The sequence below is a fragment of the Equus przewalskii genome, chromosome 1, assembly GCF_037783145.1.
Source record: "Equus przewalskii isolate Varuska chromosome 1, EquPr2, whole genome shotgun sequence".
Classification (NCBI taxonomy): domain Eukaryota; kingdom Metazoa; phylum Chordata; class Mammalia; order Perissodactyla; family Equidae; genus Equus; species Equus przewalskii.
The window spans coordinates 161,575,252-161,597,576 of NC_091831.1; the positions used below are offsets into that span (position 1 = coordinate 161,575,252).

Consider the following 22,325-nt stretch of genomic DNA (forward strand, 5'->3'; position numbering starts at 1 on the left):
GGTGTGGGGCGGGCCGGTAAGTGGTTTATGAGGTGGGGGGGGGGGGAGGGCGGGGCCAAGCTGCTGGGGAGAAGGGGAAGCGTGGTTGCTCCATCCCTCATCGGGGGGTGGAGGCCTGGCCTCTGGGGGCTGTCTTCCGAGATAGGCGAGATTAGGGGCAGGAAACGAGGCTTGGCTGCACTCTTTCCCCTTTCGAGGAACCCAGAAATCGTGGAAACCTGAGGATGCAGGGTGGGGCCGGGGCTCGGGAGGGGGCGGGGGCTGGGTCTGTCAGGGCTGAAGCTGAGTGAAAGTGGAGGGCCTTGGTGAGACTGCCCCGTCTGAGGGACCCCACATCAGGCTGATTCCTGCCGGGCTGGGGCATAAGGAGCCCCTCCTCCTGGGCGGAGCCGACCCGAGGGCAGTGGGGCAGCGAGCCCTTTCCACCACACCCCTATCCAGCAGCCCCTCTGTTCCCAAGCTCAGGCTGCCTGCCTCTGCTTTCATGGAGCCTTGCTGTCAGCCTCCCATGCAGCCCGAGCGGGGCTCAGCCCCTGAAACCATCCCATGGGCCTGGGCCTGGGCCTGATCCTGCCCAGGGAGGTCCCCAGATCCCAAGCTGCAGACTGGTGACATCAGCAGCCGGGCCCTCAGACTGGCTCCACCAGCCAGCCCCTGACCTGCCGGCTCTACCAGATCCTCTGACCCCCCGCCCATCTGTCCTTCCTCGTTCTTCCTCCAGCTGCTCCACAGCCCCTGGCATGAGTGAGCTGCCCCCAGCTTCCAGTGTCCCTCCAAGTTTAAATTGGGGGGCAGAGTAGGAAAAATCTCTTGTTTGTTCTTGCGGCCTGGGGACTTTGAGGAGGCTGAGGCTTTGCTCCAAGGCTCGGGTGGGAACTGAGGCCCCCTCCCCAGCCTGCAGAGTACCCCTTCTCTCACTGAGAGGAGCAGCTGGGCAGCTGGAGTCCAGGATTCTCCAACCTGGAATTCTTCCTGGGAATCCTGACCAACTAGCTCCTGGTACCTGTGCACATCCCGGCTCCACCCTGGCACTGGGAGAAACACCAGGGATGCCACCGAGAGCGCCCCAATGCAAGGAGGAGCTGGGCATCTTCAGGGAGGCTCTTCTGGGAGTTCTTTGGGAGGGCTGGGGCCCTGTTCTTGGGGTCTCTTTCCTCCATCCCACTGGTATCCCAGCTCTGCCCATGGGCCACTGAACAGAAGACAGTGAAAAACGGGGTTGGCAAGAAGACACAAGGAAGCTGATTTGAGCAGAGGCTGAGTCCAGTGATGCATCAGGCAGGGAGGGGCCTTGGGGACTGGGGACAGAGGCTCCAGGACCTGGCAGGGAGCCCTCCACACCCACATTGACCTTCTCCTGTCCAGCTCCCAGCCCCAGATCTGGCAAGGGGTCTGCCCCCACCTCCAACACTCTCAGAGGACACGCTAGCAGAGATCAAAATTCCAGGCAGGTGTGAGGCTGGTCAGCCAGAGGGCTCTGCTGAGGGGCTGTTTGTGTATCACTATGGATACAGAAAGGAGGAGGGCCCTGAGGATCCGGACGTGTGTGAGCACATGGGTCCAGGTCGATTCCCAGAAAACTAGAAAAATGCCTTGTCACACTCTCTCCCTCTTGTTTCAATCAATCTTCCTCTTTCCCCACCCAGCCAGGTTTGACTCAGTGCCCTAACCCCAGAGCCGCTCCCCTTTCCCCCTCTGGGAGGCTCCAGTGCCTTAGGGCTTTCAAAGTCAAGACTTGGTGTGTGCACGCTCGCTCACGTGTTCGTGGGGGCAGGGGGGAGACCACGGGAGCAGACTCCGGGCTCAGTGCCTCAGGGAGCTGAGGCCAGGCTCTGCTCAATTATTCCATATCAATACAGAGGCAAGAAAGCGAGTCTGGAATGCCAGACCCAGGTGTCAAGACAGCTTCGGCTCCAGCACTTGAGCTCAGCAACACTGGACGCATCCCAGCAGCAGTTTCCTCATCAGAACAATGAGCCTAATCATTGCATCCCTGAGAGCTTGTGAGGATCAAATGGGATCAAGTATTTTCAAAGACTCTTTAATGGGAGAATGCTATTCAATGTTCTAAGAGGGTGGAGCAGGGGCCCCCTGACCCACCCCTTCTGGGAACAGCCTTCTCAGCTGCAGTGGATGAGAGCAAGGGCTTCTGGGCAGAGAGGGCATCTGACAGGGGCAGGGGTCATGGGAGAGCCTTACAGCTGCCTTGTAGCCCAGCCCCAACCAGAACCTGAACCCAAACCTGATCCCAGCCTGGAACCTGGACCCGTCCCCAGCCCAAAACAAGAGGTAAACTCAGATTCTGCCCCAAACACTGAGGCTTTGGTTCTCCATGACAGGGAACAGCAGGACTCAGCATAAAATGGAAGTGGAGAGGTGAGCCGACCCACCCTAACCCTCTCCCGTTCTTTTCCAAAATAGGTGGCAGGAGTAACAGTGGTGGTGGAAGCCGCAGCAGCAGCCTGAGGGGGCTTCCCCATCCTTTATTCCATCCCAATAAGTTAAAGGGCAAGGGTGGGGTTGGGTCTCTTAGGTGAGGATGCTGCTAACCGAAGGCAGCAGCTGGGCCAGGTGCTCTGAGATGCCCACTGCTTGGCCCAGGGGATTGCCCTGCAGATTGAGGAGGACCAGCCTGGGGCAGGAGGCAAGAGGCTGGAGCGCTGGAGGCTGCTGGAGGCCTTGGGCAGGAGAGTCAAGGAAAGCTTGGCAGGTTCCCCCAGATCTGTCCGCTCCTGTGCACCCAGCACTGTCTTCGCTCAAGAGCAGGGACTGCTGCCTGGTGGCCTGGTTGATGGGCATCTTGCATGCTCCCCTGGAGGGAGTAAGGCTCTGGGCAGGGACTGCAAACCCCTGCCCACAGGGCTCAGGCAGGAAGCACAGGAGGCAGGCTGGGTGTGGTACAAGAAGGTGGGGTGGAGACTATGGCCAAGAGAAAAGCTAGCCCCGGCTAAAGAGGCATCCACAACTCGGCGATGACCACAGCCTGGCGAGTGGAAATGCAGCCCAAAGGCTGCTTTCAACTTCCAATTTTTAAGAGGAATCAGAATTGTAGGTTTCTAAAATATTTAACTTCTTGATTTTTAAAATACTACGTGGTACCCAGGAATATCTGCAGGCTGCCCATTTGTGAACTCTGGCTTGAGGAGCCACTTCCACCCTGCAAAACTCCACGAGTGCAAGTCAAGGATGGCCCTTCCAGCCCCAGGCTATCCCCTCTCCTTAGCCTAGAGTGCCAGAGCCCTGCTCCCACTCCCCCGGGGGGGGGGACCCACTCTGCTTGCTGTCTGTCCCCTCCCAGTGTGGCACCTCACCCTACCCGCTGTCTAAGAGATGCCCAGAAGGAAGGATACGGTTGTTGCATAGTGAGAGCTCCTGCAGCCGGGGCAGGTTAGTGACACCGTCCAGGGACTCTATGGCATTATCGTTGGCCTGCAGCACCTGGGGAGCAGGAACGGCAGGGAAGACAAGGCAGGGCAGGCAGCGGTCAGCCTGGGACTGGCATAAGCAGCCGGGGAGCCCAGGGTGATCAGCTTACACTGCGTGGAAGGGCTCCTGGGGTCAGGTGGGGTGACGGAGGGGGGAAGGCAGGGTCATCTGCAGGGGCTGGGAGGACCGGGACATCTCTTTGTAGGGTAGGCAGATTTCTGAGGTGGAGGAACGGGAAAAGGACCACCCAGGAGAGTGAGAGAGGAGTGAGGGCTGTACCTCAAGGCAGCGCAGCGCGGCGAGGGCTGGGGGCAGGGCTCGGAGACGATTGTGCGACAGGTCAAGGTGAGTGACCAAGAGCAGCTGTTCCAGATGGCAGAGCACTGTCAGATCCTGCGGAAGGGGGATGAGACACCCAAGGAGACCAGGGGAGGGTCCTCGGCCATCGTCCATCAGGCACTTGCCCTCTGTGCCCCACACAGGCCATTGGGGTTCCCAGCTGAGGAGACGATGGAGCAGGTGGGAAGCTTACCTTACAACCCACAGCAGTGCGTGCTCCACGTCAAGGACAGGGGACAGATGTGCGTGCTGGGGGTGGGGTGGGCAGTGGAGTGGATGGAGTGGGGGCATGGACAGGGGATCGAGGAGGGTGCTGGGTAAACGCGGATACTGGCAGAAGCGGGCCTGGCAAGTCTGGGGGATCAGTTTGGTGGGGGCGGAGGCGGGTTGCCATGATGTGATAAAACGTGTTGGGAAGACTGACTGGGAAGGACTACAAATAGAGGAAAATCAGAGTCTGGAAAGTTTGTCAGAAATCTCTGGAAATATTCAGGCTTTAGGTATTGGGGCCTGCTCCAGGGAGAGAAACATGGGAATGGGCAGAGGAAGGAATGTCCACACGGGCCCCCGAGACTGAAGGCAAAGCCAGGGGCTGGTGCAGCCAGAGAGAGGTGCCTCAGCTGGAGCCTGGACAGTGGGTATGCAAGCCGGCCAGGTCCTGAGGACGCAGGGAGGGCAGCGAGCTGAGGGCCAGGGAAGGTGCACGGGCAGCCCATACCTTGTGCCCCAGGTGTAGCACGCGCACCTCGGCGTACTCCATCTTGAGCACGCTGTTCTCCAGCAGGAACTTGCTGCGCAGGTCGTCCAGGTATGCCGCCCGCATCGGGTCCACGGCCTGGCGGGGACAAGGTGGCAAGGAATGCATAGTAGCTGCCTTCCTCCTGCGCACTGGGCCTCCCCCTTGCCTGTTCCCGCAGGCCCCACTTGCCTTGAGGGTCTGGAAGTACTGCAGCGTCTCCTTTTCATAGAGTAGGGGGTCCAGCGCTCGCATCAGCAGGATGATAGTGAGCAGGCACCCTGGGGACAGGGCAGGGGAAAGGACAGTCTCTCCTGGATCCTCCTCTGTCCTATCTCTTCAGACCCCTTGTGCTCTCCCCAAGGGACCACCCTGGAAAGGGGCCTTCTGAGGGGGACAGGAGCTCAGAGAATGGAGCCTCACATTTATTCTCAGGTTCCAGTTCCTGCAGCTCCTTACAGGATTCAAGCTCGGACTGTAGCACCGTGGACTTCTCCACCGACAGCTCACACCTGTGGGTGGGTGGGGGTGGGGGGAGGGGATGATGCTCACAGCCCTGGAGTACCAGTTATCCCTGGTGTCCAGCTGAGACAGTCTGCCCAAGCCCCCAGCCTCCCACCCCAGCTGCCTGATGCCCAGAGTCCAGAGCACTTCTCCTTGTCCGTGTGCTTCCCTCTCATCACCTGAAGAGCTGCTGATCTGTGGCTGAGTCCCGGCACCAGGTCTCCTGGCGGCCTGAGAGAAAGAGTCGGTGGTAGGAGGGGACACCCATGAGAGGAGGAAAGAGATGGGGGCTGCTGTAAGAGGTGCAGGCTGCAGGTTGCATCACCTTTGAAAAGCACACACTCCTTCTGAGCATCGCCTGCTGTCCAAATGACACGAAATGTATGCTGGGGTAGCTGGTCATTGAGGGAGGCAGCGGGCAGGTCACAGAGCTGGGAGCACAGGGTCAAGGAAACACCCCGGACCTCACCACTTTTCTGACTGTCCCACCCCAGCCCTGCCCAGGCCGCCAACTTTGCCCCACCAATCCTAGGATACCCAGACATGGCTGGGCCGGTTCCTGCCATCTGGGGTCCTCCACTCCACAGCCAGGGGTGACTCATCAACCATGAGCAGCAAGGTCCCGGAGCCCACCTGGCACAGGGGACAAAGAGAGACCCATCAGCCCCAACAGCCCCAGGCCCACAATCCACGATGCTCTCCGGCAAAAGCTGCAGGACTCACTAGGAGGGGCCGAGAGAAGGAGACAGTCAGACAAGCCTCGTCCCGGCTCACGTGCAGGCAGCGCAGGGCATCCTGGGGGTCAGCTGGGGGAAGACACAACCTCAGGTCTCCTTAAATAGTCTTCCATTCCTTCCAAGTCCTAAACACCCAGCCTCCTCCCCAATTGCTCACCTCGTCCCAGGAGCCAGCGGTGGTAGAACCAGGCACTCTGATCATTGGGGTCAGTGAAGAAGGCGTTCTGCACCAGCTCCAGTTCTGCAGGGGCCAAGGCAGCACGGGGCTGTGGTCAGGACATCCCACCCTGTCCTTGAAGCACCTCCAGTTCTTGGGCTCAAGTATACGCCGGCCTTGCACAGGGGCTGCATACATCAGTTTTATCTTTCCCCTTGGACACTTGAGCTCCCTGCAGCCAGAGGCTGAATCGTATACACCCCCAGCACCAGACATGAAGTAGGTGCTCAACAAACCCAAGAGGCACAGGTTCAGGAACCGGGCTAGGCATCAGGGCTGCAAGGGTGGGCTGCAGAATCATCTCCAGCACTGCCTGACTCTGCTTACCTTTGAGCAGCACATCCTCAGGGAGGCGACCCTGTGGCCCAAAGTCTGGCTGGGGGTGCAGCTGAGGCAAGAGGCAGGAGCGGTAATGCCAGGAGGAGTAGTTAGAGAAGTTTCGGGTGATGAGGCTGTCGGTGAAGGCTAGCTCCTCAGCAGGGGGCACAGCTGCCTGTGCAGCCACAAAACGCCGGTAGTCCCAGCAGTGAACTGGGGGTGTGGAGGGGTGGGGGTGGTGAAAGCACATCTTAGAAGGAGGGCAAGAGGAGCCTGGTTGGTACCCCTAGAGTTCCCTTAGGAGGCCCCTAGAAACACCTCTATGCACTCCCTGGAGGATGCGTTTGGCTCCATCATCCCTTTTGCCATCAGTTTAGTGTGCCTATCCCGGCCATCCCTCCCCACTCAGGGCCTTACTGACGTGGGGCAGGTGAGGGTTGTGGGAACAGAATCTTCAGACACGTACAGTTCCGCTCATCGACCTCGAGGAAGCGGGCACACAACTCCAGCTCCCGGGCCCAGTTGGGCTCTGGCAGGCGGCCCAGCAGCCAGCAGCGGTGGTGCCAGGTACCATAGGACTTGGGGTTCACCCTCAGGCAGCTCTCCAGGAAGCCCAGTTCTGCCTTCACCAGGGCAGCCAACTCCTCTGGGGACCTGCATCCAGAGGGGATTGGGGGTCAGGGCCCTGCAACACCCAACCTCAGCTCGCCCTTGACTTTCTGCACGCAGCCCTCCACTGCCCTCTGCCCATGCCCCTGGCTGCCCCATTTCTCCTCCACCCTTGAACCCAGACAGGGCAGGGGCAGGGCCAGGGCTGCCTTCCTGGGGCCCTGACCCCTACGCACTTCTGGGCCTCCAGCTGCTGGAGCACCTCTCGTCGACAATTCCAGAGGGTAGCAAAGTCAGGGTTGGCTCCCAGAATCTGGCTTGTTAGTTCCAGCACTGACTCATCCAGCTCACCAGCCTGGCGCTGAGAAGATGGGTAGCAGGGTCAGAGGTCATAACATCCTTCTATGTAGAGCTAAATAACACAAACAAAACTACCAAATATTCTGTGAATCCCATACTATATGATAGGTACTGTGCAAAGTGCTTTATGGGTTTACATGCATTCTCTCATTTAATTTCCGCAACAGCCTTACACAGTAAGTGCAATTATTAGCCCCAATTTACAAAGGAGCAGACTGAGGCTCAGAGAGATTCAGTAACTTGCCCAAAGGTCATACAGCTAGTAAGTGACAGAACCCTGGTACAGATCCAAGTCTGACTCTGAGGCCCAGCTCTCGGCTTCTCTGCTATACTAAGGCGGCAACCTGGGGAGGGGGCTACCTTTGAGGCCCCACCTTCTGGAAGACAGTCTGGGTGGCTGACTGGTATAGCTTCAGCTTCTGCTCCCGCTCTAGCCTTTTTGCCTCCGCCTGCTCTTCCGATGTCTTCACCTTCAGGCGCCCGTGCTAAACGGATGGGCGAGTTGGAAGGGTGGGGGCTGCCCTGCAGGGGCAGAGCCACCGTACCCCCCACCGCGGCGTCCCAGGTTTAGATAGGGCAACCGAGGCAAGGCCAAGCGGGGCGAGGGCATGGGCATGCGAAGGTGAGGGGCTGGGCTCAGAGTTCTCACCATGGTGCCGGCTCAGGGTTCAGGACAGGGAAGGGGTCCAGTGGTAGCCCTTGAAACCTGGGGAGAAAGGTGTCAATCATGGGAGCCCCGCCCCCAGTAGCCCCGCCTCCAGCTGTCCCCCGGAAGCCGCACGAGAGCCAGGGCGGAGATCCCCCCGGGGTTTACTGGGATCCCGGGGCAGGCACTACACATCCAGGAGGAGGCTTCCACCCGAACTGGGACTTGTACCCGTGCTGCCTTGCCCACAGGCCGATCTGTCGGGGCCGGACCCGAGCCGGGGCACTTGGGCGATGGGGACGACTCCGCACCCGGACGCTGCCGCTACCTTCCCGCCCGCGGCTCCCAGGCACTCCCGCCCCCCGCGGGCGGACCCACCTGCGCTAGGAGGAGGCGTGGGGTACGCGGAGCTGCGGCGCCCGCCACCGAGCCCGGGCGCTGGCTAGAGCGGCGCCACGCCCCGGCTCTCCGAGGCGCAGCGCCCTCTGCAGGCCTGGAGAGGGGCCCGCGGCGGAGTAGGCGGGCTCCGGAGGCGCGTGCGCGGGGTCTCGGCGCGCTGTCGGGAAACGCCAAGTCCCTGCTGGCCCTCTGCTGTGTACGAGTGCGCATGCGCGCGCGCGTCGAAGCGGCGCGGGCTGCGGTTCTAGTTCTGTTTGTTCAAAGAGCAAGTCAGTTGAAGAGGTTTCTGCAACAGCCGGAAAAACACGCCCACACCCCTCCGCTGACCTCGCTCTGGCCGCACTGGCCACCTCCTAAAATCTAACGGATGGAGCTTCTTGTCCTTATCTTCCTTGACCTCTGGGGCGTTTGATGCTACCGACTTCCTTCGACTTGACACCCTGTCCCGGCTTCTCCTCCTGCACCGTTGCCCTTCTTTTCTCGTCTCTTCATCTTCTCTTCCCCTAAATGTCGGTGATCTCCAGGGTCTTTTCCTCACCCCCTTTTCATTTCAAATGCCGTTCCTGGTAAAACGTTCACAAATCCACGCCTTCAACCCCAGAGCTCTGTCTCGGGTCCACACATCTTCTGGCCTACACTGTCTCTGGGTGACTTCATCCACGCTCATGGTTTTAGTTACTGCCTGCAAGCTGATGACACTCAAACTCATAGCACAGCCCAGATGCCTTGCAAGCTTTAATAATGAAAAAATATATACACACACATTTATATATATATATGTTGTATATATATATGCATGCACATTCGAAAGTCTATTAGATGTCACCTGGTTGTCCCAGAGACACCTTGAACTCCAAAAGTCAAAAGGTATCATTGTCTCCCCTCCATCCTGTCTAAACTTTGGTCTTTTTTTCCCTGCTGTAGTGAATGGCACTATTCGCTCCCCACTTTTCCTTAATACCTCCTGAATACCATCTCCATTCCCACTGCACTAAGAATTGAAGCTCATTTCTTCCCCAGATTGTTGAGAGTATTTTCAATGTTCCCCCATCTCCACCCTGTGCCTTCTGTTATCAGTTTATCCTCTGTACTGCTGGAACAGTCTTTCTAAAATGCAGATTCGATCATGTCCCATCTCTGCGAAAAGCCTGGCATGGCTCCTGACGGCTTTGCAGGACGGTCTTTAATCTCTCAGGTTAGCACATCAAGCCTTTGGCACCTGGGCCCTGCCTACCCCTCTGGCCTCACGTCCTGCCTGTCCCTGTTAAGAACTCTTCATCAACGACCTGCAGTTTCCCAAACGTGTTAACCTGTTCCCTCTTCTCGACTCTCCTTCCTCCACATGCCTCCTCTGCCAGGGTAACTCTTGCTCATCTTTAAGATTTATCTCAAGTGTCACCTCCAGGAAGTTTTCCGAAATGTCCCAGTCTGATTTAAAAGAACTTCAAATGTGCTGTCAAAAAATAGTGTTTACTTCCCTCGGCCTGCCGTAAGTGTTGGTTGGTATGCCAGCATCTCCTATCAGATTCAAAGTTCCTTTAGGACAGAAGCAACACTTTTCTGATCTTTCCTCTCTAATACCTGGCCCTGGTTCTTAGTACTTATTGGGTAGTTATTTGAATGAATGACCAAAACACTACGTAGTGAGGACTGGCTTGGCTGGGCCTAATAGTGAGTGCTGTTGGCATTCAGGGATGGGAGAGATCGTGTGGCCTGGACCAGCTCAGGAAGGTTTCCTGGGGAGACTTCATGGGGTTCCAGGTGGCCAGTGAATGTGTATGTGTGAGTGTGTGTGATGTATTTGCGAGAAGCATGTGTCATGTGGTATGTGTGTGTTTATAACTCACAATCGTGTAAGAAAGTATGGCTTTAAATGCTTTATAGTTCTTCCACTCCTTTCCTGGAACCTGGAAATGTGTGTAAAGTGCCCACTCTGTGTGCTGTCCTTTCCTAGGCCCTGTGCCGAGTTACAGAGGAAAAGAAACACTATTCTTGGCCTTGTGTACCTGCAGTCCCAGTGAGAAAAGCGTGACACCACTGATTGGTTACCTTTGTGCCGGGCACTGTGTCAGGAGCTTTGCGCACACACAGAATTACACATGGAAGGCAGGAAGCAGAGTACTTACAAACATGGACTCTGGAGCCCGGCTGCCTGGGTGCAGATCCTGGCTTTGCCACTTCTTAGCTTCGTGACCTGGGGTAAGGTGCTTAACCTCTGTGTTGAGTTTCCTCAACGGTAACATAGAAAAAATAATACTACCTACCTGTAAGGGATGAAGTGAAGATTAAATAAAAGGATCTATGTAAAGTGCTTAGAATAGTAAAGTCTCAATAAAAGTAATAATAATAATGATGATATTATTTCTGATCTTTGTGACAAATATACAAGGGAATTGAGGCTCAGAAAGGTTAAGCAACTTGCTAAGGGCCACATGCAGTCACATGCCCACCCACCCATGGCCAAATGGGACCTCTGTCTGATCTGATCCAGCCGTCCCACCTGAGCATCAACCACTTTTTTTGTTGGTCACCACCTGCCCTTTCTTTCTGCTCTACGTACACTCACATGTACAGCCAGATACCCGGGAGCACAGATGATCACAGGTGCAGATTTGCCAGGAAGCGTCTTACATCATAGTCACTGAGGGAGGAGAAAGGGGTGGGTGAAGGCTGAAACAGGCATGAAATATTTTTTAGTGATTAGCAATCTTGAAACTGGGAAGGTTGAGTCAAGCAGGCTTAAGAGAGGAAGTGAGTCTCATGAAAAAATCTGCTTTGGAGAGGGTAGGGCCTGGTTTTGGGAAGAGAGGGCAGGAAGGGCATTTCAGGCATGAATGATGACGTGAAGGTGGGGGAGAGAAAGCCAAACAGACTGAGCTTGCTGGCAGACAGAAGCTGAGCCAGGTGCCTTGGGAGATAAGAGCAGTGGAACCAATCACAAGCCTCTTGCTTTAAGGCAAAAGGAGCTGTCGGAGTTATATTTGGCATCCCATGTGGGATAAGTGGGAACCAGCTGAGTGTCTGAGGGCCGCGATCTGAACGATGTTTGAGGAAGGGATTTACTGCCTTCTGTGTAGAGAAGGGAACAAGCAATAATTGAGTACTGCCTGAGCCCCAGACATCTTATTTAACGCACTCACTACCTCTATGAAGTGGGTATTATTATCCATATTTTTACACTGAGAAAGGGAAGCACACAGTGGGTTCACAGAGGATAAGTCACTTGCCCAAGGTCACACAGCTGGGAGGAAACACAGCTAGAACTCAAACCAAAGCCCAGGGTTCTGCCCACTGCATAGGTGGGCGCAGCCATTGCCAGAGGCTGAACTTGAGCTTCTCGAGGCCTGGAACCCTGGTGTCTTTTCACGCAGATCACCTCTTCCCCTGCCAATCCTTTCTGTACTTCCACTCCCCACACACACACACACACACACACAAACATTTACGATGCCTCTAGGACTCTGAGCCAGTCATGGACCAGAGATGGGGTGGAGGGAGGAAGGAGACCATGAGCCCTGGGTGGGGGCCCCATCAAAGCTTGTCTAGAAGCCGTGGTCTGGAGGCAGGCGAGTGAGGAAGAGGCAGGTACCCGAGCTGTGCCTGGTGCAGTGTGGCAGTGTGTGAAATCGTTTATTTAGCATCAGAGCTGGGCCTGAGAGCATGCTGGTGCCAGGGATACAGCACCAGACCAGAAACTCAGTCTCTGCCTTCCCGGAGCTTACAGTCTACTGTGGCGCTGTGCTAGACTAGAACTTTCTGTGATGTGGAAATGTTCCATATCTGTGCCCTCCAACACAGTTGCCACTAGCCCCATGTGACTACTGAGCATGCATTTGAAATGTGGCTAGTGCAATTGAGGAAATGACTTTTTAATTTAATTTAATTTATTTAAATTTAAATAACCACATAGGGCTACTGGCTAGTATTGGATAGGACAGGCCACATGGGTGAGACAGACATGTCAACATGTGAGCTAGAGTAGGAGAGGGGCCAATGGGGACCTGCGGAAGGGGCGCCTGACCCAGACTAAGGTCAAGAGGAATTTGTTCTAGATCTGGTGATAGGTAATGGTTTACAATTTTTTCTTAAACTCCTGATGCTTCTTTTTTCTTCCTATAAAACTTGTCAGAGAAGCACAACATATATAGTAGAATGAAGCACAAATCAAATCATGAGTGTACAGATTTGATCCTCTTTTTTTTTTTTTGGTCAGGAAGATTGGCCCTGAGCTAACATCTGTTGCCAATCTTCCTTTTTCTTTTTTTTCCCTCCCAAAGCCCTCCAGTACATTGTTGTATATCCTAGTTGTAAGTTCTTCTAGTTCTATGTGGGACACTGCCTCAGCACGGCTTCATGAGTGGTGCTGGATCCGCACCCAGGATCCGAACAGGCAAACCCTGGGCTGCCAAAGTGGAGCACATGAACTTAACCTCTTGGCCATGGGGCAGGCCCCTAATCCTCCTATTTTAAACTCTCCAGCCACAGGTATAGGGAAAGGGGTTATTGGGTCCCAGAAATACAGGAAGTGGAGGGGAACGTGGGAAAGGGGGTCAGAAAACCACTTCCTCAGGGATATTTAGGCACGACCTGAAATCCAAGATCCGCATCCTGGAGTCTTGCTAGGGGGTGAGGAGTAGGGGTGAGGGGGGGCTATTTCGGAGAAACAGTAGGCAGGGCATGGTGGTGGGTGGGCTGAGACACCTGTAGGGACATAGGAGACTTTGAGGTAGACTTGCGGGGTGTAAGGCTGTGGCACTGGGGAATGTGTGGTGTCCACAGCGGTCTTGGAACAGGGGTTGGGGGAGGGAGTGTTATGTGAGAAGAGAAAGGCTAGTTCTCACATGTCTGGTCTGATGTGGAGATGTCCTGATGACAATGAGCAGTACTTGCCTGGCGAGGGGTTGAGAGGTCAAGGCAGAAGTAGTCAGCATGGGTGCAGGTATGTGCAGGTCGTAATTACACCTGGTAGAGAATGGGCACTCAGGATGGGGAGCTGAGGAAACCCACAAACAAGCTTTGGTAGAGTCATGGTGAGGGCAGGACTGGGGGTGTGGGGCAGAGAAGCCTCAATGGGAGAGCAGAGGAAGAAATGGGCTATAAAGAAGAGTTCTGTGGCGTTGAAGCCAGTATTAATGACAACTAATAATGACTGAATGCTTGATGGCCGTGACAAGTAACTGAGACTCTGCCCAAGACCACACGACTCAAGCAACAGAGCCTGGTCTCACCCTCTGTCTGTCTGATTGCAGAAGACACACCCTTCTTACTTTCTCTGGATCCCAGCCTGGCCCACCATGCTCTGCTATAGGCAAAGGCGGAGAGCTGGGGGAGAGTGAGAGGAGGGTGGAAATGCCTCGAGGCTTCTGGGGAGCTGGGGTGGCTGTGCTGGATGGCCTGGTGGGGAGGCAGCCAGCAAGGGGAACTCAGGCCTGAGGGTCCGGATCTTCTTGGGGTCCTAGGTCAGCAGGTTATCAAGTGATCCAGGATTGACATTTGGGTGGGGGCATGCTGGGCACTTGATGGGAAATTAAATATGAGAAGTCTGGGGGTCAGCTTAAGTTTTGGTACAGGAAACAAAGGGGAAGAGCTGAGCAGGGCACCTGCTGCACAGCAGGAAGGGCGGAGATGAAGGTTTCCCACAGCATGGGCAGAAGTGCCCGCTTGTTATCTCTTGCAACATGGACACCCCCCCCCCCTTTGCCCCTAGCTTCCTGACCCTTTCTTTCTAACTCTGACCACCACAGAACAGGATGTCAGAGCTGGAGAGAGCTTGACAGATCGTCTGGCCCCTGCTCATTTCCCATTGGCTCAGAGCTACTCCGTGATATGAACTCACACGCACTTTGGCAGTAGAGCCAGGGCTGGAAACCAGATTGTCCAATGATTATTGCAGTACTTTGGCATCATCAGCCCATCTCAGGACACGTTTAGGAATGAAATGGTGAACTGTGGGTGGGATGATAGGGTAGGTGATATACCTGGTAGGACATTCATGTCCAAATAACGTTGTTTAATGTGTCTTTGTCAACCTGGAGGGAAGTCCCTAGTGGTATCAGTTTTCCAGAGCCATGTTGGATGAGCACACGGTGCCATCCTCATATTTGAAGATAGCTAACATGTATTGGGAGGAATGCTGGGTGATGGAATCAGGATCTAAACATAATTTGAGGGGCGAGATTTGACTAGATGATATTTAATAGGGACAGAGGTAGAGTCTGGTTCTTTGGTCCCCAAATCATCATCTGCACAAGAGCAAGAGGTGTGGGAGGTGGAATAACATGAGTGTGTGCAGCTAGGGAGAGGCTGGTTGGCACAGGGTTGGTCAAAGTCGACACTGTGACTTGCTTGCCAAAAGCACTGACATGACTTTCAGCTGCATGAAGAGACCTTTAGGATCCAGAATCATGGGGTGCGTAGACCCCAGATCTGTGATAGTCAGACTCCATTTGGAGTGTGTGGTCCACTTTAAGAGGGATGGGGACAAATCGCAAGATCCCGAGGGAGAAATCAGGATGGTGAAGAAAGCCCATGACCACAGGGAGGACATGGAGATGTTGGACTCAAGGGGCAGATGATAGAGGTCTTCAAACCCCTGAAAGGCTGCTAGTTGGAACAGAAACTACGTTGATTCTGTGTATATTGAGAGCAAAGAACAAAGACCAGTCAGTGGATATAGACTCACTATGAGGAAAGACTTTCCAATAATTAAAGCTGTCCAGAGGTGGAATGGGCCTCAATGAGTGATGGTGAGCTCACTTTCATGGGAGGTAATCAAGCATGTGTTGGTCAACCACTTTATGAGAATGTGGTAGAGGACATTTAAGGACTAGAGTCTCCCCACCCCAAAGTTCTGAAAGGTTCTGATCACTGGGATGGACCAGGGAATTAGAATGACTCAAACCCCAGGAAGATCCTCTTCACTGCCTGTTCCCCTGGGGTCCTGGGGTTCCTTGGGCACTTGGTCTGAGTTCTTGGACTTTTTCCTCTCCTCCCTGCTCCCCAGTTCCTTTTGCTAGGCTGGGGAAATCCCTCAATGGCCAGGACTGCCGCCATGTGCCTAGAGCACACTTCCTGGCTGGGAAAGACAGGGAACAGACCGGCAGTAAGAGGGAAACACAGGGCTCCAAGGGTGAGCCCGAAAGACAGATGGGCCCCAGAGGGAAAGTCCCCACAATAGAGCATCCTATTTCACCCAGGGCGCGGTGAGTGCTGACTCAGGTTAGCATCTCTAGGGGAAGAGATGCAGGAATCACAACCAGGAAATGGGGCTGAAAAGCTGGAAAAACGTCTTGAGCCAGAACTGGAGCCTCTGTTAGAGGAGGAAGGCACTGCCCAGTGGTTGGTGAAGATGCGACATCGCCTTAAAATTGCCCACAGCATTGGTGGGGCTGGGCATGTGGCCAAGAAGCTCGCTCCCTGGCAGGGTCTGAGTGGCAACAACTGCTGTACAAATCTAGGGGACACCTTGGGTATGGGGCGGACACAATGTGAATGGCACCAGGAGGCAGCAGCCCAAGGTTCTCCACCCATGTGAGAAACAGAAGCCTTAGAACAAGGTGAGGCTGGGGCGGCCAGGGGCAAGAAGGGATGCTCTGGCTGGTAGATAAGCACAGGGGAGAAATGACCAGTTCTGGGAGGGAGGGGCTGCTCCCTGGCGGAGGACCGAGCCCTTACCCCTTTCCTGTCCCATTCATTAACAGAGAGTGACTAGTGCCCTCAGTGCTGGACACCATGCTAGGCATGGGGGCTGTGGCAGACAGTCCAGAGCAGGGCTAACCAACAGAACTTTCTGGATGATGGAAATAGTGCAGAGAGGAAGTGGAGTAACCGTATCAGCAAATGTAAGATTACAGCTCTGCCCCTGTGGAGAGGTGTGTGGTGCTGGGCGAACTGCAAACGGGAGAGCTGCCCTCTCTGGGCTGGGGGAAGTTTCCCAGGGAAGTGAGCTTAGAGCCGGGGCTGTAGATGACCGGGGGGGCCCTGGCTGGGGGCTCAGAGGCACATGTCCCCTGTTCTGCTCCAGCAGCATGCAGTGGGGCCTGTGCTGCTCACATTCTAGCTCATCCTGTGGGGTGCAGCGCCCCCCCCTTCCACTCCCACCATGAATTACCCAAGGAGGCTCATTTGACTGCATTTCCCCTCACCTAGCCTGGTGTCTGCACTGTGCTGGTTGCTCAACAAGCATTGACATAATTCAGCCAATTATCAAGCAGTAATCATTGAGCACCAATTCAACTCACTGCACAGCAGGGCCCCAGACAGCAGGCCCTGCTCTCCTAGGGCTTACACGTGCGCTGGGGAGACAGCCTCTGCAGAAGCAAATGCACACAAAAGGTGTTTTCAGAGTCATAGTGCTCCGAGGAAAATTAAACAGAGTGTTGAGACAGAGTTAGGGTTGGGGGAGGGGGTGCCTGGGAAAGAAAGAATGAATGAATGAGTGAATGAATGAATGAGTGAATGAATGAATGGTGGGCCATGGGCATCAGAGCAAGACATGCTGCACCCCACTGGGCTGGAGTGGGGATCAGGAGCGGGAGCTGGAGACTCTAAGATCCCAAGGCAGGGAGCTTGGGGCGAGGTCAAGGGTGGCTACGCTCCAGGCCTCACGGCCAGGGCGCCGTGGGGAGGGAGTGGACAGGGAGTGGTTGGAACCTCAGAGTTCAGTAAAAATGAGAACGCCTGGAATTGCTAACAGGAGCAAGATTGTGCCCCTGTGTCCCCTTTGTACCCAATCATGACTCAGGCTTGAGTTCTGAGGGGAGGGGTGGGGCAGGGAGGACCTGGAATTGAGATTCAGGGAGCTTGCCAAGGGTTGTCCAGCTTCCCCAGGACCTGCCCCCAAAGAGGCCCCAGGCCCACAGCTGAAAGCCCTGATGGACAGTACTCTCCCAGACCCCAGGCCCAGGGAGGGAGGGTGGGGCCCTCACCAGTGGGTCCCACTGTGCCTGTGAGCTTGGCCACACTCTGGGTGGCTTGGACACTCCAGCACTGTTCTGTTCTGTGTGCGGGGTCAAAGGTTCTGTGAATATGTATGTGTGTGTGTGTGTGTGGCAGAGAGCGGTGGAGGGGGAAGGGTCCAAAACCCAGCCGCTGATGGGGGGGGGGGGCGGCATTGTCAACCTTCTCTAGGCGAAGGCATGAGGACATTTATGGCTCTAATACCATTCAAGAGCCAAGTCATAGGTTCCCAGAAGGGACAGGAGCAATAACAGAAGAAACCAGAAGTTTCTAGGAGGCTGAGATGGGCCTTGTGGGAAGAATTCTGTCAGGTAGAAATGGGGCAGGAGGGGGAGTGTGTGGCACCCCGGGGATCAGAACAGCTCAAGCAAAGGTGCGGACGAAAGGAAGTGTGGTCAAATGGAGAGGAGGGTGACTCTGAATTTGGCCAGGGGGTCCTTGGGCCGAGTGAACTTGGGAATGCTTTTCACCATTCTGCCCGATCCCCAATCTTCTCTGCCAAAAAGAAAAGCTTCTCCAAAACCAAACAAAAAATCCCAAAACGCCAAGCAGCAGAGGGCAGCATGATGCGGGGGAAAGAGCCGGTGCTTGGAGTCCCATGTATTTGGTTGAATCCATACACTTTTGCTGTAAAGATGTGAAATTCTGGACAAGTTCCTGAGCTTTTCTGAGCTGCAGTTTCCTGAGGCGTCAGAGAGTACTTGCCCCATATGCAGATGGAAAAAGATGAAGTCAGACCCACGCAGAGGGTTAGGTCATTGTGGGCACTCAATGAACACTAATCCTCTCAGCCCTACATCACTAGGCTGTGGCCGGCTCAGCGGTGTTAAAGTGACAGCGAAAGCCCGGAGCTGACTCATCTTGCTTCCTCTTGCACAAGCCCCTCTGAGGATGCTGGGACACTGCTGTCTGTGGAGTTCCAGCTTTGCTTGTTTCTTCTGGAAACCCCTCTCCAAGGAAGGGGGAACCAAGACCTGCTCACTGGAGGATAGGGGCATTTACATGTGTTCCTACTTGCTAACAGAAATTGCACAAAGCTGACCCCACTTCCTCCCTCTGCCTTCTTCCCAGCATTCTGTGCAGGTTCCTCCGTTTCCAAGGACTTAAGGAGGGGTCCTTTTCTCTCCCAGATTCCCATTTATCGAGTTAAGCACAGGTGGCTTCTAGTTCCTTTCCTCTTGTGGCACACAAGTCCAGGCAGGCCTTGTGACCCCTTGACCTAGCTCCCAGTGAGTCTGTGCTGGGCCCTGGCTGGGGCCGGCCCACTTCTGAGCTCCATGAGGTGCCTCTGTGCAGAGAGCAGTGGCAGCGGCCCAGAGATGGTCCAGCCTATGCCTGTCTTTAGCCCCTGCTCAGTCTTGGGGTGAATTCTGCCTCTGCAGCTCAACATAGGCCAGGGCAGCCTGGTCAAAAGGGAGGCCACGAGGCTCTGCAGATGGCCCCTGGGCAGGGGTACCCACTGTGTGTGTGTATGTGGGTGGGGCTGACAGAGGCTGGTGTCTGGGAGGGAATCGGGACAGACCATGATGGGCAAGGTTGCCTGGAGGCAGAGACAGAGACAGAGGTAAAGTTTTGCAGAGAAAGGCAGGGATAAGGATGTGGTAACACTCCCAGGACGGTGAAACCAGAAAGGAACAAGAGTTGTGTGTAGCCTGGGGAGGAACCCGATGCACTGACTTCTCCTACTCCTTTGGCTCCTACCCTGGCTCTCCCCGTGGTTGCCGAATTAGTTCGTGGTGATAACTGAAGGCACTTTGAGAGCCAGACCTTTGTCTCACAAAGCTTGCCTGTGCCTGTCTGCCCCGGCCCTACCTAGGGCTGGGCACAGAGGAGGCTGCAACACACGCCAGCTCCTGGGAGACGGAAGGGCAGGTGATGGGGGGGCCAAGGGGCTAGGAGGAGCAGTGGATGGATGGGAAGCCTGAGAGGGCTGAGGCAGAGGGTCCAGGGTGGAGGCGTGACAACCTGGGGGCGTGGACAAGACAGCTGACAGGAGAGGGGCAAGCGGAGGCCAAGCGACTTCTGAGGTCACAGTGGGGGCTCTCCCCAGGGAGAGGGAGATGGGATGGGAGGCCAAGGAGCTGAAGGGACTTTGCACAACATCTCAGAGACAGTGTCAAGGACTTTGGGGGCCCATGGGTGGGTAGGAGGGAGGATGAGGAGGGAAAAAGGGCACGTCTGGGCCCGAGCACCTCACCTTGATTTGTCCACGGAGCTCAGCTCCTGTAGGGCCCTTGTGTGGGCTCCTCATTCCTCGTGTCTGGATCCCCACCCCACTTTCACTCACATCACCCAAAGGGGCCTCAGAAGTCGATGGAAACTCCTCCTCAGTGACTTCTCCTGAAAGCTGGAATCTGAGACCCCTTGGTCCAGCCCTGCTTCCATCACCTTCCTGCTTTGTGTCAGCCAGTTGGTCAGCGCTCTCATCATGGGGATACCCTGGGGACAGGCGCTCCACAGTCGGCCTCATTTGGGTACGCCTAACCCCTGGGGAGCTCCTCAGGTGTGACATGCACCTCACAGCTGCAATGTGGGTCCGCTTCTGTGAGGAGGCCGAGCTGGGCCACTCGGGCTAGGCTCCTTGGTATTCACTTTGCTTCTCTGTAGTCATTACTCTCTGTTCCTTAAGCCATCAGTTCCTTACCCTCCCTGCTGGCAGGGTAGGGAATTTTCTGGTGATGGGAGCAGCTGCATCAGGACCTGGGAAGGGTTGGGGCCGCTGGGCCCAGAGCTGCTTCTAGCTTAGAAGTGTAAGATACAAGGACCAGAATAGGCCTCAGAAGCTGGAAAAGACAACCCTTTAGCTGGAGAAAGAGAGGCCCAGATTTGCACGCAGTCACATCTCTTCCCTGAATCTGCTTACTATTTGCTTGTGTGGGCACAGGCTCTCTCTGTGGCCACCCAGTGCTATGGTAGCACTGGCTGCCTCTGGCTTGAGGACTGGGCACTAGGGAGCAGGAATGGTTTGGCTTCTGACCCATGTGAAAGTTTTATCTTTTAAAAACGTAAATTAAAAAAATACAAGTCAAAAATCTCTTCTTCATCCCTCCCTGTGCCCCTTTGGGGGATTAACCATCTTCTGAGGACCAGCCAAGCCCCTTGGTTTGCCCCGATGGGGGTAGGGGCTGCATCTCAGCCAGCCCCTCAGACTAACCTCAGGCAAACTGGCACCTCCGTCCTTCACAGCTCAGGCACATCCTTTCTTTTCCTATGCCTTTTGCTGGTTTCAGGGTCCCCCAGGCCAGTGGTACCACCACAGCAGTCCTGCTCTACCCCACCTTCCTTCCTACGTTCCCAGTCTGTTGACTCCTACAGTCTCTCCTCAGCCCACACCTCCACTGCCCATCACATCCTGGGATACCCGGCCAGCCTCCTGGCGGCTCTTCTGATGCCGGCCTCTCCTCCCTCTGCTCCATCCTCTCCATATCTCCACCCCAGTGAACTTTCAAAACTACAAATCTGGTCACACTACTCTCCTGCTTAAATCTTCCTGTAGCTGACAGTGCTAGTGCTCTGCCCGGATCCCCTCGGATGCCCTTTCCCATTTTGGGGCATCATGCTCCCTTTAGTGTGCTCTCAAGGTTGACATCTGCGGCTCTCTCGGAGGGCTGCCCTTGGCTTCCTGGAGCTACTTTGCCCCTGGGTCACAGCATAACCTGTGAGTGTTCAGTGGGGGTGGGGGTAGGGGTGGTGGTGGTGGTGGTGGTGAAGGAAAGCCTGGCTCCCTTGTCCCAGGCTGGGGCTACTCTGAGGCCTTACACTCCAGGGCTGTTTCCTGGCATCACTAAGACGCCCTCCACAGCTGAGATGGTGCGCTTGCTTGGCCTCTACCCCGTCCGCGGGCCTCCCCTGAGTGCACTTCCTTAGTATGTCACTCAGCATCTAAGATGAATCCCTCAGTGGAAACCTACGCCCACAGTTTAAATTGCAGTCATCTGTCTTTACTCCTCTTGCTCTCTGGAAATCTATCCCATCATATGTATATTTAAGCCACCTCAAACTTCTAGCGCTTCTGCCACACGTTTGTGTCTTAGTACCTGCTTTTTTTCTTCAATTAAAAAAAAAAAATAAACCTCCCCTGCTTCCAAGACCAGCTAGGCAGCCAGCTGAAGGGGCGGACAGAATTAATAGACAGAACACAGTCTATATAATAGACACAACACAATCTATATTATTCAATGGGACAGGGGACCATCAGCCTCAAGGGCTGAGGTGAGGTCCCTCTGATTGCCACGTATTTATTTGCAGGCAAAGAAATACAAGCATAGCAGGAACTCATGCCAGTAGGGATATGCAAGTCAAAGCTCAGCAGTTCTAGTCTTCCTCCCTTCAACAGACCGGGGCCCTACCCAAGGCCATTCCCTTAGGGAGTATCCTGGGAACAATCAGCAAGTTATGCAAATGGCCTTCCGTTCCTGCAAGGGCCCTGCTTCTTAAGTCCCTTGCCTTCATGCTTGATAAGATACTCCCTTCCCGGCCTTTGATTCCAAAGCACAAACAATCTAGTATAGTAATTTATGAGAATGAGCAGATCACATATTTCTCAGCCACCCATTTGTAACTTGCTCTTGCTAAGCTTAAAGCCTAGCAAGAAGGTTGCTATGATCTCCTATAACACTCCCCTCTCCTGCCTCTCGGATTCTTTAAGTCTCTGGACAGTATCACTTCCTTCAATTCTCTAAGGGAGCTAGTTGCTTCCTCCTGTCTCAGGGTGCTCTGTGTAAACTTCACTACAGCACCCATCTCACCAAATTTAACGAGTCTTCCCTGGTGCCTAGCATGGTGCTGGGCAGAGAGCAGGTGTTAAGTAAAGGTTTTTTGAATGAATATTGATCCTCCAAATGTCCTAAGACTCCCTTCTATTGGGCTTCTCAGATCTGGAATCTTTTCTGCCTTCAATCAAAACTCACTGTCCATGTTTCGTTCTCTCAGAGCTCCGTGCTCTATTGCTCATGTTTCTAAGATTGATTAATCTTGTCGGAGGGAAGCAGGGTGGTGGACTGTAAGGAACACTTTCTTCTGGTTTCTTAGGAAACCAGAAACCCGTGATCAAACTATGTGTGGTGTGAACTCTTG

At 54.8% G+C, this 22,325-nt stretch overlaps 1 protein-coding gene across 3 annotated transcripts; it reads right to left on the reverse strand.

Annotated features, from left to right (window-relative positions):
- Positions 1-2,025: 2,025 nt before the first annotated feature.
- RABGGTA (Rab geranylgeranyltransferase subunit alpha) lies at positions 2,026-10,905 on the reverse strand. 3 transcript variants are annotated; one of them, XM_008535431.2, is made up of 19 exons: positions 10,858-10,905; positions 10,418-10,555; positions 8,271-9,024; positions 7,896-7,952; positions 7,621-7,731; positions 7,123-7,247; positions 6,744-6,931; positions 6,287-6,490; positions 5,900-5,983; positions 5,729-5,811; positions 5,543-5,638; positions 5,331-5,436; positions 5,185-5,236; positions 4,925-5,013; positions 4,694-4,782; positions 4,484-4,600; positions 3,706-3,819; positions 3,351-3,438; positions 2,432-2,678 (listed from the first exon to the last, which is right to left on the reverse strand). In XM_008535431.2, the coding sequence occupies exons 4-19, from the start codon at positions 7,896-7,898 to the stop codon at positions 2,530-2,532; spliced, it is 1,698 nt and encodes a 565-aa protein (XP_008533653.1). In that variant the 5' UTR covers positions 7,899-7,952; positions 8,271-9,024; positions 10,418-10,555; positions 10,858-10,905; the 3' UTR covers positions 2,432-2,529. The 3 variants fall into 3 exon arrangements, 2 of the variants coding, with proteins under 2 accessions (XP_008533653.1, XP_008533654.1); XR_011542040.1 differs by lacking the exons at positions 10,418-10,555; positions 10,858-10,905 and having other exon boundaries at positions 2,026-2,678; positions 3,706-3,925; positions 8,124-8,332; XM_008535432.2 differs by lacking the exons at positions 10,418-10,555; positions 10,858-10,905 and having other exon boundaries at positions 8,124-8,332.
- Between the last annotated feature and the right edge of the window lie 11,420 nt (positions 10,906-22,325).

Coding starts and splice junctions, on each gene's coding strand:
- RABGGTA (XM_008535431.2), bottom strand. Junction 3,439..3,705: donor CCGCGCTGCGCTGCCTTGAG/GTACAGCCCTCA, acceptor CCTGCTCCCCAG/GTGCTGCAGGCCAACGATAA. Junction 2,679..3,350: donor GCTCTCACTATGCAACAACC/GTATCCTTCCTT, acceptor CTCCTGCCCAAG/GCCTCCAGCAGCCTCCAGCG.